General features: G+C 42.1%; 1 protein-coding gene and 1 non-coding gene across 2 annotated transcripts in view; one reads left to right on the top strand and one right to left on the bottom strand.

Annotated features, from left to right (window-relative positions):
• The first annotated feature begins 9486 nt into the window (after positions 1-9486).
• On the top strand, positions 9487-9612 carry LOC115072850. The gene has a single exon (XR_003851853.1). It is a non-coding gene; the product is annotated as a small nucleolar RNA SNORA25 (small nucleolar RNA).
• Positions 9613-11243: 1631 nt separating this feature from the next.
• The window catches only part of Plekhf2 (pleckstrin homology and FYVE domain containing 2), a 51404-nt gene continuing 44273 nt past the window's right edge, over positions 11244-18374 (bottom strand). Inside the window, exon 2 of the mRNA XM_008847851.3 lies at positions 11244-12926. Coding sequence (XP_008846073.1) covers positions 12163-12912 — 750 coding nt within the window. The 5' untranslated portion in view covers positions 12913-12926 and the 3' untranslated portion in view covers positions 11244-12162. The remainder of the gene's footprint in view (positions 12927-18374) is intronic.

Here is an 18374-nt window from a genome sequence, read left to right as displayed (position 1 = left end):
AAAAAAAATTTTTTAACAACCAGTCCCACTATGTTTCCCAGGCTGGTCTCAAACTCCTGGTTCAAGAATTCCTCCACCTTCCCTCTGGAGTAGCTGGGACCACAGGTGTGCAGCTCTGCAACTTTTCTAGTAAAAAATATTTTATTTATTATTTTTATTTTATGTATATGAGTGTATTGCCTGCATGTAGGGAAGTGCACCTTTGTTGTGCAATGACCGTGGAGATCAGAAGAGGATGTTAGATCCCTGGAACTGGAGTTACAGACTATTTGTTAGTGCCATGTGGGTGCTGGGAATCAAACCAGGGACTCAAACCAGGTCCAAGAACAGCCAGTGCTCTTAATTGCTGAGCTATCTCTCCAGCCCCTCTGCAACTTTCCATTTATTTTTGTTCATGTTTCTTTTACCCTCTGTTTAGAGCTACCAAATGATCAGTCTGGCCTCTGCTGGTCTAAAAACCAACCATAAGATTCAATAGAGGCAGCTTTTGGCTTCTCATCCCACAGGAAACATAACAGTGTCTAGAATCACAATTATTCCCAAAGAAAACTGGCAGAAAGGTTTCTCCTCCAAGAGGCAGTACAGATCCACAGTTTGCTCAGCATCCTTCTTCTATTTGGGAAAGGATGTGAGCAACGAAGCGACCCAGTAGGACAGAGATGCTATGGAGCCGAAACCTTCATGCCAGCCCACATCCAGCAAAGCTCACTCTGAAAAGGAAAAGCTTGCTGGACTGTGTGTGTATGTGTGTGTGTGTGTGTGTGTGTGTGTGTGTGTGTGTGGTGTGAAAATTAAGACAAAGGCTTTTGCAAATGAGAGGTTTGGAGTCTCTGCCAAGGCAAAGAGCAGCCTGGGAAGTGGCACAGATGTCTTTCTAAAGGGAAATCCCCACTGTGGACTTGCCCTTCTGGCACTTGGAATACAAGACCCAGCAAGCCACCCCTCCTGTCACAGCCACAGAGCAGTCTGAGAAGGAGGAGCAGGTGACTCGTGTCCTTAGCACTCCACTGCATGAACTATCAGCAGGAATGAAGTGTCTCTTTTGTTTGTTTTGTTATTGTTTCAGAGACAGGTCTCATGCATCCAGCCTGGTCTATATGATTTCCAGATCAGCTGGGGTTGTAGGAAGATCCTGTCTTAAAAAAACAAAAACAAAAAAAGGACAGATAAGGAAAGTCTCCCCCACCCCTGCCACCATATTTTTTTAGACAGAATCTCTTGTAGCTCATGCTGACCTACTTACTTTGTGGCTTAAGATGACCTTGAATTTCTGATCCTCCTGCCTCTACCTCCTAAGTGCTGAGATTACAAGCATGTATCACCACACCCGGGTAGAAAGGTCCTATCTTAAGGGGTCCCAAACTAGCCAGAGACACAGATGCAGGTAGAGCAACAGGATCCAATGGGCACAGTGCTGGCCTAGCAGCATAAATACAGAGGAGACTGTGCATAGTGGGGGCAGGAGGGCACTCCTGGGCAGGCACATTTGAGCTGGGTTTTCTCCAACTCCAGAGCCAGCAAGGAAATCCTAATGTTCCCTTTCAAACTTCCTTGTCTTAAGAGCTGGCAAAGGCTTGAAAACAGCTACATTCTTCAGATACATAACGTCCTAATTAGTGGTTGTCCTCCAAAGCCAAACAAAGCAGCCAAGTCATAGGCTTCAAAGCCAGCCTTCTGATGACAGACTAGGACACAGGATGACTTCAAATGAATTTAAGTCCTGGCTGAGCCTCATTTTGGCTGGCATCCCAAATATCACCATTGGTGGAATGCCTAATTTACTCAGAAGAGTCTTTCTTTGTCACCCCAGAGCAAAATCAATCTTTCTTCACTAGTCCCCAAGGGAAAATATTAACAAATTCATTCATTAAAAGATGTATGGAAATTTAACCCTGAAAACTATTATTCTATTTGAATGCAGTAGGCGAACAAGTTCTTGAATGAAGTAAAAATACTTCTAGGAGGGTCTACCTCATGCAGGACAAAAGACAAACTTTAATTTCAAGCACAGGTTACTTAAATTTCTTTTAATTTACAAATTTTTATTTTATGTGTTTTGTGTTCTGTATAAGTGCTCCACGTGTAATGTCCATGGAGGCTCAAAGAGGGTGTTGGGTCCCCTGGAACTGGAGTTAAAGACTGCTATTAGTCACCATGTAGATGCTGGGAACTGAACCTGGACCCTTTGCAAGTGCAGCCAGTGTACTTAACTGCTGCACCATCTCCCCAGCCCCAAGCATGAGTTACCTGGTTAAAAAAATGATCACCCTTCAGGATGGAACTATAGCAGTTGATTCTAATTTAGGACAGTAGACCCAATTTTTGTTTTTATTTTGATTTTTTTTCTGTGTGTGTAGTGCACATGCCATGATGTGCATGTGGAGGTCAGAGAACAACTTGCAGTTCATTCTCTCCTTCTATCATGTGGGTCCCAAGGATAGAACTCAAGTTGTTAGGTTTGGCAGCAATCCCTTTTACCCACTAAGCTACCTTGCTGACATGTAAATTCAGTTTCTATTTTAATCCGGCTTTGTAGTTTTTTGTTTATTTTGAGACAGGGTCTCACTATCCAACTCAAGCTGGCCTTGAATTTTCTATTCTTCTACCCCAGCCTCCTGAGTACGGAGACTATAGACACATACCACCACACCATGCTATTCATTCATTCTAGCATTTTGGAGAACCTGCTGTGTACATACTAGAGCCTAAAAACTGACTTCTGTCCATCTCTTTCAATCCCTAGCACTTCACCTCATTTTTGGGCACAGCACTTAGACTATATGACATCATATTCCATGATATACTAGTTGCCAAGTTTTGTGAGGACAAGAACTTCAGACTGTTTTGATAACTGCTATAATCCCAGAGCCTAGGACAGCGCCTGGCAAGAGAGTACTTGTTCAGTGACATCGAGTGGTTTGTCAGGTGAGCAGATGAGCCATGCACTGTGCTGTGTGAGTGACAGGAAGGTGAGGCACACAGTGGTGGCTCCATCATTCGCCTGTGGAAAGAGATGACTGGTCCCGGCCAGGCCTGTGTTATAGTTTGCTTTTCTGTTTCTGTGACAACCCATTCTGCTCCAAAGAAAACTGTGAGGGAGAGGGTTTATTTTATCTCACAGTTTACAGGTTCCCTTCCAGCATCAAGGGAAGGCAGGAATTTGAAGCTAAAACCATGGAGGGACACTGCTTCCTGGCTTGCTTTCCCGGGCTTGCTCACCTACCTTTCTTACATAGCCCAGGCCCACCTGCCTAGAGATGACACCACCCACAGTGGGCTGGGCCCTACCACATGAATTAGCAATTAAGAAAACTGGCCACTGGTCAATCTGATCTGGGAAATTTCCTGCTTCTGAGGTGACTCTAGGTTTGTGTCAAATTGACAGCTGGAGCTAACTGACTTCCTTGAAGGAAGCAACTTGCCTCAAAACTGGTTTGCACAACAAACACTTTGTTTCTACTTGATTGTGATTTGGGCTGCTTTGGTGAGAATGGAGATGTTAGAAGGCAGTTAGTTCTTGTCATGAAGAATATAGACTCCTTTTCTCTCAAGGAAGTCACATTTGCTAAAGAAAACAGATTATGAACTGAAACATTTCAATAAACATGGTGGATAAAAAGCATAAAAAGATACAGTGCCAGAGAAACACCAGAAAACTGACCACAGAGTAGGTCTCTCTACTGTAGAGAGGACTCACCAGTGTTGTCCATTGGCTCACAAAGCCTCAGTTCTCACAAAGACAAAGACTTGCATGACTGACCAGCCTCTTTAGCTTAGACTCAGGGACAAGATCCCTAGAGCCACACCCTGGGCTGTGTCAATTACTGCCCAGTCCCCCTATGTTACAGACAGCAATAATATTGTACTTACCCTCAAGGACTGACATAAGAGTCTGACTGACTTAATAACCACACTTTGAGCAGGGTGACCTAAGTGTCAGGTACTATTGTTGTTACTGTGTCTCTTTAACGAATGCATGCCCAATCTAAGAAGAGAAATTACCCACCTGTGATTTAAAGACAGCTCAGCTTTCTACCACACACAGAGGCCAGTTGGGTCTCCAAATAGGGAAGGCCAATTGCAACAGTATACAGAAATCCTAAACACCAGAGCTCATGCAAAAGAGTTTGATTAAACTGAATTATTCTTAGACCTAAAGCCATTGTTTTACAGAAATCCCAAAGGAGGGGGGCCAGCAATTTGAACCTTGACCACACACAAGGACTTCCATTCGGCACAATACACAATAATGATAATGATGATGATAGAGTATTTTATTCACATATTTGTTCATTTATATTATAAACAAGTAAATACTTGTTTATAAAGTATTTCAGACATACTGAAAAGAATATTAGTAATGCTGCTTATTAATAAAATGGGAAGGCCCTCTAGTTTTCTTTTGCTGTTACTTGGTTGTTTTTTAAATATTGTATTATTTTTATTTTATTTGTATGAATGTATTGCCTACATGGATGTACATCCATGGATGTACACCCATGTTGTGCAATGCATAGGATCCCCTGAAACTTGAGTTACAGTTGTAACCCACCATGTGGGTGCTAGGAATCGAACCTGGGTCCTCTGTAAGAGCATTCAGTGCTCTTAGCCTTTGATCCATCTCTCTAGCCCCTTGTTTTTGAAGGTCTCACTATGTAGTCCAGGCTAGCCTAGAACTTGTGCTCCTCCTGCCTCAGCTTCTCAAATGCTGAGATTACAGATGTACACTGCCATGCCTGGTGTCTCTGTTTTCTTTCAAGACTGGAACTGTTTATATTCATCTTATACTCATATAATTAAGAATACCCTGGGGCAGGAGAGATGGCTCAGTGGTTAAGAACACTGGTTGTTCTGGCAGAAGATCCAGTTCGAATCCCAGCACCCACATGGCAGCTAACAACTGTCCATAACTCCAGTTCCAGGGGATCTGACCACCTCTTCTGACCTCCATGGGCATTGCACGACACCAGTGCACTCACCTACTTACAGGCAATACATGTATACACATAAAATAAAAATATTTCTTTAAAAAGAATACCCTCTATTGCTTTTCAAATCACATGAAAATTTTAAAAAGAAAAAATTATGTTTTTGTCTCAAGAAAATAAATGTGGGCTGGCAAGATGCCTCAGCAGGTAAAGGTGACTGCCACCAAGCCTGACCACTTGAGTTTGATCCCTGGGTCCTACAAGGTGCAAAGAGAGAACAGACTAATGTTAAGTTGTCCTTTGACCTCAACACATACATTGTGGCACATGTGCACCTACACACATAAAATAAATACGTTTTTTTAAAAAGAAAATAAATATATATGAAATTTAAAAGCTTCTATATAGATCATCAGCAGAGTCAACAGAGCCCACAGCATGGAAGAGAATCTCTGCCAATTATACTTCAGACAGGGAGCTAATATCTAGAATATATAAAAAACTGCAAAAAGTAAACACTGAGCCAGATGTAGTGACATGCACCTTTAATCTCAGAACTTGGGAGGCAGAGGCAGGTGGACCTCTGTGAGTGCTAGGCCAGGCTGGTCTCCATAGTGAGTTCCAGGTCAGCCAGAGCTACATAATGAAACCCTGTCTTGGCGAGAAAGGGGAAGGAGGGGGATGAGAACTGGTAATCAATAATTGAGCCAACGATCTGGACAGCTCCCCAAAGAAGAAACACAAATGGTCAATAAATTTTTTGGGGGGGGGGTCTTGAGGCAGGGTCTCTCTGTAGCCCCAGCTGTCCTGGAACTCACTTTGTAGACCAGGCTGGCCTTGAACTCACAGAGATCCACCTGCCTCTGCCTCCTGAGTGCTGGGACTAAAGGCGTGCACCACCATGCCCGGCTAAATTTTTATTTTTTAACGTTCAATATCCTTAGCCACCAGAGAAATCCAAATTACAAGTGCTTTAGATTTCATCTCACCCCAGTCAGAATGGCTATCAAAAAAAAAAAAAAATCAAATGATAACAAACTCTGGTGAGGATGTGGGGAACGTAAACTGGTACAGCCACTATGGAAATCAGCATGGAGGGTTCTTAAAAAACTAAATACAGGGGCTGGAGAGACAGTTCAGCAGTTAAGAGCACTGACTGCTCTTGTAGAGGACCTGGGTTCGGTTCCTAGCACCCACATGGCAGCTAACAACCATTCAATACTCCAGATCCAGGGGATCCATACCCTCTTCTGACCTCTGTGGGCACTGCATAACAATGTTGCACTTACATATATGCACGTACTACACTCAGATGCATAAAATTAAAAAAAAAATGGGGCTGGAGAGATGGCTCAGCGGTTAAGAACACTGGTTGTTCTTGCAGAAGACCCAGGTTCAAATCCCAGCACCCACATGGCAACTAACAACTGTCCGTAACTCCAGTCCCAGGGGATCTGACAGCCTCTTCTGACCTCTGAGGGCATTACACGACATAGGTGCACTTACCTACATGCATACACATCATAAAATTAAAAAACATATATACATATACACACACATATATATATATGGGCTGGAGAGGTGGCTCAGTGGTTAAGAGCACTGTACCCACATGGCGGTTAACAACCATCCGTATATAACTCCAGTTCCAAGAGATCCAATGCTTTCTTCTGATCTCCATGGGCATTGCATGACATGGGTGCACTTACATTCATGAAGTCAATACACTCATACACATAAAATAAAAATATACATATATATATAATATTTGAAAAACCTAAATACAGAATGACCATATCACCTAGCTATACCACTCCTGGGCCCCAAAGGACTCTGCATCCTACCACCATGCTCACTGCTGCTTCTATTCACAAGGGCTAAGGAAATGGAATCAGCCTGGGCATCCATCAATTGACAGGGATAATAAAAATGTGTAAATATACACAATAGAATTTTAGTCAACCATAAAGAAAATGAAATTATGAAATTTTCAGAGAATGGATGGAAACGGATAATAGTACAGTGAGGTAATCCAGGATCAAAAAGAACTACTGCATGTTCTCTCTCATGTATGGATCCAAGCTTCCAATTTTGATATATTAAATGGGAGTGATCAAGTGGGTTTAGATCAAGAAACTAGAAAGAGGACCACGGGAATACCATAAAAAAACATGTTACTCTGAATGCCAATTAAAAAAATAAACATAGAAAACAAAAGAAATAGGCATTTATCTAAACTTTACCAAGTTCTTTTTATGTGTAAGCTGCTGATGTATAAAGCAATTTAATATACTATGGGCGTGTGGGTTTCGCGGAGTGCCAGCTGCTGGGCATGGCACCGGTCTCCCTCACGCCGCTGGGGGGACGTGGGGCGGGTTGCGCACCACGTCTGCTGAGACTCTCCGCTACCGGGCCTGGCGGCTCTCGAGGACCGCTGTCAGCTACCCAGTCAGGTTCCGTCCCAATCTACCGAGCACTCCCTCTGGGTTCAAGATCCGTCAGCTGCCAGGTCACGAGGGGAGGTGCGGGACGGCGAAAGCAGGGTCTTCGTGGGTCGATGACGGAAGGATAGATTCAGTGACTTAGCTTGGCTCCAAGTCTCGGTGATCCAGCTCTGAGTCTGAGTGAGGTGATCCAGCTCCAACTTTATTGGGGTAAAACTAGGACTATTTATAGTGTAGAGACAGCAGAAGAAGTCTTAGCTGATAGGTACTTTTAGGATGCCTTATTTACATAGGGCGGTGGGCTTCTATCAGGCTATCAGACAACGCCTGATTAAAACCTGGTAGCTCCTGTGCCAGAGGGCATGTATCTTGTGACGGGCATTTCAAAAGTAAGTCAGGGAGGAGAGCAGAAGGTGCCCCACTGAGAAGGGGAGTCTCCCCATTTGTGCCGAGCCGGCTTGCGGCTATCCGGACATGGGGAGACTGCTACCCTAAACAGCAGGGGTCCCCAACAATATACTTGTATTAAAGGGCTGGCAGCAAGAAGAAATCACTACCACAATCACATAATTATAAGGTAAGGCAGAGTGCACTGTCACAGGCTTGTTTCAGCTCAGGAGGAGGTAGGAAGGTGTCAAAGTGGTCTCTGAGAGAGAAGAGAGCAAATACACCAGGGCTGAGTGAGCGGATGGTAGAAGAGACAGTGGAAACGGGTTTGAGGTGGGAACAGCAGGGTGGAAGTGGGAACAGCGACTGGAGTGGAAGCAGGCTGGAGGTGGGAAGGCTTCAGAGCATATTCACAGAGCAGCAGCTCTGCCAGTCTGCCTGAGACCTAGAGATGGGAAACACCACGTAAAACCACTCAGATATACCTGAGTGTGAGCTTAATGATGCACTACAAACAGAACCTTACAAACATATGCCCTCACTCAGTCACAAACACATCCTACCTCTCAAAAGCGTACTCATGAATGCTACATAGATGAACCCTGAGAACATACTAAGTAAGTTGGTCACCAAAGACTACAGAATGCATGATTTCATTATATAACAGCCAAAAAAGAAAAACACAAAACAACCAGACAGGGCCGGGTGTGGTGGCACACATCTTTAATCCCAGCACTCAGGAGGTAGAAGCAGCCTGAGCTCTATGAGTTTGAGGCCACCCTGGTCTAAGTTCCAGACCAGCTGGGGCTACAGGCAGACCCTGTCTCAAAAAGACAAAAAAAAAAAACAAAAAAAAAAAACCCACCAGACAGAAAGTGGTTGCCTAGGCCAGGGACTGAGTGAACAGGGAGTGACTTATGGGTAGGGTGTAATAAAAATATTCTAGAGCCAGGTGTGGTGGTGCACACCTTTAAACCCAGCACTCAGGAGGCAGAGACAGGCGGATCTCTGAGTTCAAGACCAGCCTGGTCTATTCCAGGCTGGCTGGGGCTACGGGGAGACACTGAATCAAAAAGACCAAAAAAAAAAAAAAAAAAAACCATTCTAGAAATTAACAGTTGTGACAACTGTAAAGAATATGAGCCACTGAACTGAACATCTAAAATGGGTAAACTGTAGAAAATACAGTCTCTGATAAAGCTACTAAAACTGCTCAATAAGCTAACAAAGGCACAAGATAATATTTTCTCCAAACACTAAACTCATAGGAGCACGCAGATATGACATCTGATTAGAGTGGTACTATTACTGTCTTTTTTTTCTTTTTTAAAATATTTTATCTTGCCGGGCATGATGGTGCACGCCTTTGATCGCAGCACTCAGGAGGCAGAGATAGGTGGATGTCTGTGAGTTCAAGGCTAGCCTAGTCTACATAGTGAGTTCTAGACCAGCTGGGGCTACTGAGGGACTCTGTCTCAAAAAGACACACACACTATATATATAAAATCTTATGTGTAGGAGTGTATTGCCTGCAAGTAGGTAAGTGCACCCATGTCATACAATGCCCACGAGGACACAAGAGGATGTTGGATCCCTTGGAACTGGAGTTATGAACAGTTGTTAGCTGACTCAAACTTGGGTCCTCTGCCAGAGCAGCCAGTGCTCTTAACTGCTGAGCCCTCTCTCCAGCCCCCTCCTATCTTTTTCTTTATAAGTTATTCAATATTAGGTCATTTCAAAGAGGGTTTGTTGGGCTTTAAACCCAAAGCTCTTAACGCTGTGACCAGATTGAGGCTCTTCACAGAATGCCAGAGGCACTTTCTAGTGCTGTGTTCTTCTGAGGAGATATGGGAAGAAAAAGGAAGAGAAAAAAGAGAGAAAACAATATTTGATACTAGCAAAGCTTTCCAACTATCTTTTCCATGTGAATCACGTAATAAAGCAATGACTGATGGCAAGATAAGAAATATTATCAACTACTCTCCCCATTCTTGGCAAATTAAGATGATAGGGCTTATCAAGCCAATTCCTGTATTGGCCAACTACTAAAGAGTGGAAGAGGCCTGGGGAATGTGGCTCAGTTACTAGAGTGTTTGCCTAGCATGCAGAGCCCTGGGTTCTATCCCCAGTACTGCAGAAACAGGGTGTGGTAGCACAGGCAGTAATCTCAGCCCTTGGGCAGTGGAAAGAGGGTCATAAGTTCAAGGACATCCTCAGTCACATAGAGAGCTACCCATAACATTGCAGAGTTTGAGGTTACCCTGGGCTACAGAAGACCTTATATCAAAAAAAAAAAAAAAGTTATAAATAGGAACTTCTAAGATGGGTGTGGTGGCACACACCTGTAGTCCCAGCACATGGGCGGCAGAGGTAGGCGGATCTCCGTGAGTTCAAGGCCAGCCTGGTCTACATAGTGAGTTTCAGGCCAGCAGAGGCTGCAGTGAGAGCTGGTTTCAAGAAGACCAAAAATAAATAAATAAAAATAAATAATAGGACTTCTGCTCACTGCCCTATTCTTAGGGCCTACAACCATGCTTGGCAGTCACAACTACTGAATACGGAGGCAAAATATGCATAATCTCTTTTATCTGAGCAAAGGAAAAATTTCTTCAAGTTACAATACACAGAATACAGGAAATAGGTTGCAAAGTACGTTTTATTGCAGGAACAGTCAATAGAGGCTGACAGAACCTTCCCCTTGCTCCTGCAGCTGCTCTCCTGGGTGCCAGCTCTCTCATTTCCATAGCGTTTTTCTGGTTTTACAGTCTTTTCAGATAGACTGATTGACTATATTATACATACATATTCCTTTGAAACAAGAACAGCAAAAAAATCCAGCTGATATTAAAACCAATCAAAACAAAAACCAAGAACAAAAGCCCCCAAACTTAGCTCTGTTGTGCTTTTCTTTCACATTTCCTGCAGGGAGATCTATGTATCTCAGAAACTTTCAAAACTGAACAGCAAAGCAAAATTAGTGCTGTAACTAAATGTTAAGACACCAAGGAATTTTACACCCACAGTACCCCAGGACATCTGCAGAATTACCCAGATTTAAAGATTTTTTTTTTTTTAATCAGAACTTAAAACTTTCAGCTTGATGATTTTCCACATTTGAAAAACTGTAGTTACTGACTGCAGCACACAGAGTGAGAGCACTGCACATTTATGCAGTAAATCAGCCTCAACCAAATGAATGGCTGCCTCCAAAAGCAAACAGAATGGCCACTTCTCAGGAGCAGCCTAGAGCGATTTAAGCTCACAGTTTGGAAATACCCATTGTTGCTTCTACTTCCACACAAATGATTCCAGAAACAGATTAAAAATAAGTTGTTTTACAAAAATAGAAATTGTTTGGGGCTTTAGAAAACTTCATAAAATATAACACCATTTGTAAATCAAGATAATTTCACAATGAAATAGACAATACTTGCACAGACAGAGGTCTAATCAGAGTGGTCCACCTTGCCTGTTCTTGCTATCGCCTACAAATCTTCAAGCCTTATTAGATCCATGTTCCATCATTGGATTTTTTTTTTTTAAGATCATTTATTTTGAAGGATTTTATGAGTTTTCCTGCTAGAAATAATGTAAAGCAGATGAATTTATATATTAAAATGTCTTATGAAAGCAGCTAATGGAACATGCCACTTCTATACTACTGATAAATTTCAAACCAAATTTTTAACATATATGTGACCATTACAATTTGGTGCCTATAAGATGCAAAAATATCACCATTTTATGAAAAATACATATTCATATAGTATGAAGATGATTCTAAATTTAGTTCCTCATGGCTGTAAATAAATATCCCTTGCTGCATCCATTCACAAACACTCATCCCTTGGAGAGCACCAGTGTATTTTTTAAACCAACCAAACATGTAAGAAGGTAGGGCTTATATTTCACGTGACAGTGCTGTCACAGTAAGGCACCGCTTGGTGTTCAAAAAAGAAGCAAAGAATTTCCAAACCATGTTCTGTCACTGATATCTAAAGCAACACAGAATGCTTAGAAAAATACTAATAATAATATTAATAACATTATACTCTTATTCCCATCATTCTGTGCTTTTAGTTTTCCATATAACAGAAAAAAAATGTAGTACAAGTTCTGTTAAATAAACATCTTCTCCAACTGAAAAAAAAATAATCTAGAAATAAAAGAGAATAAGAAACCAAAACTTTCTGTGCTATAATTCCAAGTTTGTCCCTGAAGAGTGCAGGGGGAAGCAGAAGGTAAAGGGGTCCACTTTCTAGAGAGTAGAGAGGCACATAGGTTAAAAGTTTCTCAGGCAAATTCAAGGCTAGAGCAAGATTGAGAGACCTAAGAATTTTATATGTCCCCCACAGCTGATTTTCCAGATAGCCACACCCAATTAAATATTTCCAGCCGTGTCCTTAGTCACTGCTGTCATCATCGTCATCATCATCAGACACATCATTTAGAGGAGACTTCAGTGACTGGCTGTAGGAGTCCGATCTAGCAGGCTGACACGTGGCCATGTCCCCAGCAGACAGCAGCTCGTAGCAGAAGTCACAAATCCGCACAGGCTTAGAAGACTGGCTGGGAAGGAGAAATCTCTTTTCAGAGCAGGGACCACACACAACAAAACCACATTTGCGGCAATGGTGACGACGATTAACAGGCGTAAATTTCGCTTTCTGGCAGCGCATACACACAGTTGCCTCAGAGTCAGGAACCCAGACAGCAGCATGTTCATTACTGGGTGTCTTCCCACTTTTGGAGAGTAAATCAGTAACGCACTTATTGATGTGATTCATCCATTCTGACTTCTCGGTGGCAGTGGCAGCATAAACTGCAAATGATTTGGTTGGTGTCTTAATTAGCCATCCATTCCTTAATTCTCCTTCATCTTTGATGGAGTCAATGGTGACGTTTTCCAAGGGAATAATATGTTGTTTGTTGTATTTCTTCTTCTGGATGACAATATTGCCATATACAAGAATATCATTAAACAAGAAAAACTGCCTTGCTTTAGGCTTCTTCCGGCATAACTTAGTTAGCACTCCTTCTCCAATGAGCACCCGTCCAGGGATAGTTAAGGGTTGACCAGCTGCTCCAAAACAGTTTTCCACTATGCTTATGCGTCTAGTGTTTGCTTCACTGTTTGCCAAGCGATCCACCATTTTTTGCTAATAGCCTTAAAAAAAAAAAGAAAGAAAAAGAAATTAACACACAAACTAGGTATTTTTTAATCTACTAAGTCACTGCTTTTCCTAAAGTCAAAATATTCCAGTATTCTTTCCCTATAAAATCATTAAGGGGCTGGAGAGATGGCTCAGTGATCAACAGTACTGGCTGCTCTTTCAGAGGACCCGGGTTCAGTTCCCAGCACCCACATGGCAGCTAACAATCATCCATAACTCCAGTTCCAGGGGACCCAATGCCCTCTTCTGAGCTCCTCAGGCATTGCACAACATGGGTACACTAACATACATGCAGGCAATACACTCATACACATAAAATTTTAAAAATAAGGTATTTTTAAAAAATAAGCATTAAACACACTAAAAGTGCTAACACTTCTGAATGTTTATAATAATCCAAATTACTGACCACTTCCATAAAACATAATACCAGTTATATAACATCTGCAAAGGTTGTTGAGACAGTCTCACTTAGTAGCCCTGGAACTCACAGTCCATTGGCTCCTACCTTCTAAGTGCTGGGATTACAAGTGTGGGCTATCATGACCAGATCAAGTATAAGCTTCTTACAAACAGAAAAAAAGCAACTGGACAATTAATATAAATTACCTCTGCAAAATAATAAGCCCAGTTCCAGGAAACAATCTCAATGGGATTCTGGAGAACAGAATGCCAAAAACATACTTTAAAAAACTCAAGCCATGCCAGGTGTGGTGGCACACACATGTAAGTCCCAGCACTTGGGAGGCAGAGGCAGGTGGATCTCTGTGAGTTCAAGGCCAGCCTGGTCTACATAGTGAGTTCCAGGCCACCTGGGGCTACTGAGAGACCCTGTCTCAAAATAAAAAGACAAAAAAAAAAAACAACAACAACAAAAAAACCTCCAATAGCTATACAAGGTCTGAGCTGAGTATTCTCAGCTGGATTACCAACTGCTTCCTGCCATATCCATGCTTTTGGTCTTGTCCTCTAAACTGTAAATCTGACCTGCCATTACTTAAAATAATCCCGTTTTAACCTTTGAAATATAAGGCCTTTAGCAGAGCATGAAAGGCCCTTAATTACTGTGGTTTTAATTTTTAATTATGGTTTTGTTTTTGAGATAGGGTCTCACACTATGCAGCCCAGAGTGACCCTGAACTTGCCATCCTGAGCTTCCTGGGTATTAGAATTACAGACATGTGTCACCACATCCAGCTATTTTTGCTTAATTCTCCAACCCAAACAAGTCATTCCTACTGGGCATGTTGGTTGCATGCCTTTGATCCCAGCACTTAGAAGGCAGAGGCAGGTGGATCTCTGTGAGTTCAAGGCCAACCTGGTCTACATGTCTACATAAGTGAGTTCCAGTTCAGCTGGAGCTACAGGGAGACCTGTCTCCAAAAAGAAAGGGGGGGAGGGGGGAGGGGGGAGGGAGTGGGGGAGAAAGCCCTACTGCATGTAAGTCCGTAAATCCATCTCATTGCCATCTCCCTTACTGCTTACAGTGCCAACCATCTCTTGCTCATCCTTTAGGTCTTGGTTTGGGTTGTCATCTCTTTTCCAGCACACCTTCCTTAAACTCCCACACCTGACAGGCAAACTCTTCCTCTATGCTTGCCATATTCTATTATTTCCTGGCTTCATTTTTACCACAGGACTGAAATCTCTCTTCCACAGGCTGCAGTGAAACCTAAAAGGCAGAAATTATCTGATACCCATCTTTAAAACTGATGTGGTCTGAGTTAGCAAAGATACTAAAAGTGGAACTGGAGAGACTGCTCAGAGGACCTGGGTTCAGGTCCCAACAACCACATGACAGCTAACAACCACCTGTAACTCCAGTTTCAGGGGATCTGACACCCTCCTCTTGTCTCCGTGAACACTGTGCAGCATGGGTACACCTACATATATGCAGGCAAAACACTCATATACATAAAAAAATGAATAAAGTCTAATTTTAAAAAAGGCATTCAAAAGTGAACAAGTGCTGGTGAGGCATGCCTTGAGTCCCAGCATTCAAGGGGGTGGGGGGGAACACAGAGGCAGGTGGATCTCTGTGAGATGGAGGCCAGCCTAGTCTACATAGCAAGTTCCAGCCCAGCTGGGGCTTGGCTTACAGGGAGACCCTATCTCAAAAAAAAAGAGGAACAAGAACATTTGGCTGCTCTTGCAGAGGACCCAGGTTCAATTCCCAGCACTCACATGGCAGTCCATAATTCTAGAGGCGCCAATGCTCCCTTCTGACCTCTGAGGGCATTGCATATGACAAAGGTGCACTTATACACATGTGGACAATACACACATACACATAACTTATTTTTAATTTAAAAAACTATTGTTAATGATCATAGATTTAACCTCTGGGTCCAATACTGACTTTACTCAAGTCCCTGGATAGAGTCCTCTCTCAACAACTAACCTCACACTACTACACTAACAATCAAAACACACTAAAAACTCCACAGTATGAGAGAAATACTTAAAAGAGCATAGATTAAATTTGTCTTCAGCTCACATTAACTATGTGCTGAAGTCTGGGTATTCCAAACTGTCTCTTCCAATCTTGAGTCCATATAAATCTATGCTGCCTTTCAAAAGGAGGGGCTCTGGCATGCCCGAGGGTATCCCCAACAATTAGTAAGATACTTCATGGCTTTACTTTGGTCAGTTCTCATGTCTATCTCTCTGTCTTCCTCCCCACCCAACCTCCCACCTTCTTTCTTTCCTTGTTCTGAGACTGGGTACCACAGCTCAGTGGTACAGTGCTTGCCTAGCATATGCAAGGCTCTGGATTCAACCTCTAGCACCATAAGAAAAAAGATCTACCACATTATGAAAACCATATTGCAAAAGAGGGCCAATGAGATGACTCAGTGGATAAAGACACCTACTGTAAAGCCTGATGACTTGAGTTTGATTCCCAGGACAAGTAGAGAACTGACTCCCAAAAGCTGTCCTATAAGCACACTGTACTACACACACTCACACTCACACGAAATCTAATAAAAATTAAATTAAAGAATAAAAATAATCAACATGAAAAAATATTCAAATTCATTCATAACTAAAGATATTGAAACACTGAAAGATCTTGAAACATCGAAACTTCTATCAGATTGGCCAAAAAATAGAAATTTCCTAACGTAGAATACTTGAGATGCTACACAAAAACAAGTGCCCTTGTGCACGACAGAAAACAGCTGTATCCACCAATTCAGATAGCTAATCAAAAGCTACTTCGGGCCAGTGAGATGGCTCAGTAGGTAAAGGTGATTGCCACCAACCTGAGTCCTGAGTTCAATGTCTGGAGCCCACACAGTAGAAGGAGAGAACCAAGTCCCACAAGTGGTCTTCTGAATTCTATGCAAGGGCTCACCCACCCATCCACCTAAACAAATAAATGTAATAAAAAAAGAAACCACTCAAGTGCATAAAGATACCTACAGGCTATTCAATATAGCACTATTTGCAACAAGAAAAAAAAAAACTGGAAAAGCTTCAACTGTGCATCAAAAAGAATCGGCAGAGCAAGTTATGATAACTCTCAATCAAGCACTGACAGTGAGACAGATCTAAGCACAGTTATATGGAAATACACTCAAGTAGGAAAAAGAAGTGATACCATGATCTCATCACTTACATACAAATCTAAGCTGTCACAGGTTAAGACATTCATATTTTATGCACCACCGATAAAAAAGTCTCCAATTAACCATAGTATAACTCTTAATAAGACATTCAAATTTAGACATAAAATATAATCTAAAAATTTATCTTTAGAGTAAGCATAACTAAAGTGTAATTATAGCTACTCATAAAATATGAAATGCATGTAGAAAATTAAATTAGGGGCTGGAGAGATGGCTCAGTGGTGAAGAATACTGTTCTTGCAGAAGACCCAGGTTCGAATCCCAGCACCCACATGGCAGCTAACAACTGTCCATAACTCCAGTTCCAGGGGATGTGACAGCCTCTTCGGTCCTCTGTGGACATTGCACAACATGGGTGCACTTACCTACATGCAGGTAATACACATATACACATAAAATAAGAATAATAAATAAAATGTTTTTTTTAATTAAAATTATCTCTGGAAAGTATTATAATTTTTTCAGACTTTATATTCAATTATTCAGAAAGTTTTTCAGACACTGATCTCTGTGCACACAGTACAAGCAAGTTCTCTGCTCTTCAGGATTTCTGTTCTAGTTGGGGAAGGGAAACAGAAAACAAAACTGAGAGCCAAGCAGTAATTAATGCTATGATTTCTCTCTTTCCTTCCTTCCTTTTTTTGAAATGAGGTCTCAAACCTGATATGTAGTCAAAGATTGAATTCTGATCTTCCTGACTCCATGACATCTGGGATTACAGGCAAATGCTGACAAGCACTCAACCAACTAAATTACATCCCCAGTCCTATGCTTTGAGTAAAGATATAGTGGTGCACACCTTTAATTCCAGCACTTGGGAAGCAATGGCAGGTGGATCTCTGTGAGTGACAAGCCAGCCAGGGCTACATAGGGAGATCCTGATCTTTTTCTATTGCAAGTGACTTTATCCAGACATGGTGGCACCTAAATGCCTGTAATCCTAGCACTTGGGAGGTGGATCAGGAATGCAAGGCCAGCCTGGGCTAATGAGACCCTGCTTCCAAACACCAAAAGAAAAAAATAATAATAATGTAAAAAGATAAATTAGAGCCGTGCATGGTGGCACACGCCTGTAGTCCCAGCACTTGGGAGGCAGAGGCAGGTGGATCTCTGTGAGTTCAAGGCCAGCCTGGTCTACATAGTGAGTTCCAGGACAGCTAGGGCTACAGGGAGATCCTGCTTCAAAAAGACAACAAACAAACAAACAAACAACAACAACAAAAAAAAAAAACTAGAAGTCACTCAGAAAGGTCTTTCTAAAGCAGAGTCCTTTCAGCTGGTAAGGTTTTCTAGGATAGGGAGGCATCTGTACCCATTTAAATCAACTATGGTTCTCCTTATTTGGACAGTTATTAACCAGCTACTGTACAATGCAAACATGTTTCCTATACCTGTATACAGTGCTTTTTATCTGTTACCTTCTACTGTAACCATCTCAAATCCTGGTGAGTGAGTAGAGAAGTTCTTAGGATCCCCAAGGGATTCACCTTAACTGAAATGTGAGAAACCAAAGCACAGAGGCAAAACTGAGCCTGGAACTGACTCGTAGAGCAATGCTCAACACTATCTACTGCCCTAATGCTGTATCTACAGATGTGTTGCAACACATGTAATATTAGCTCTATTTTATAGAAGAGTAAATAGCCACAAAGGGGTTAAACAGCATGGCTGAGACTGTCATAACAGACCAGGGACCAAAATCTGTGCCATTACCAATATATTGTAGCACACTGCACTGACTCTGTAAGAACACAGAGTTATCAGTAATCTTCAGAAACCCTAAAAATACTGAAGTGGTCAAATGACCTA

This window comes from Nannospalax galili, unplaced genomic scaffold (assembly GCF_000622305.1).
Source record: "Nannospalax galili isolate Female #2095 unplaced genomic scaffold, S.galili_v1.0 scaffold183, whole genome shotgun sequence".
In the NCBI taxonomy this organism is placed as follows: Eukaryota; Metazoa; Chordata; class Mammalia; order Rodentia; family Spalacidae; genus Nannospalax; species Nannospalax galili.
The sequence above is the reverse complement of the archived record's forward strand: the minus strand, read 5'-3'. Positions and strand labels throughout refer to the sequence as shown.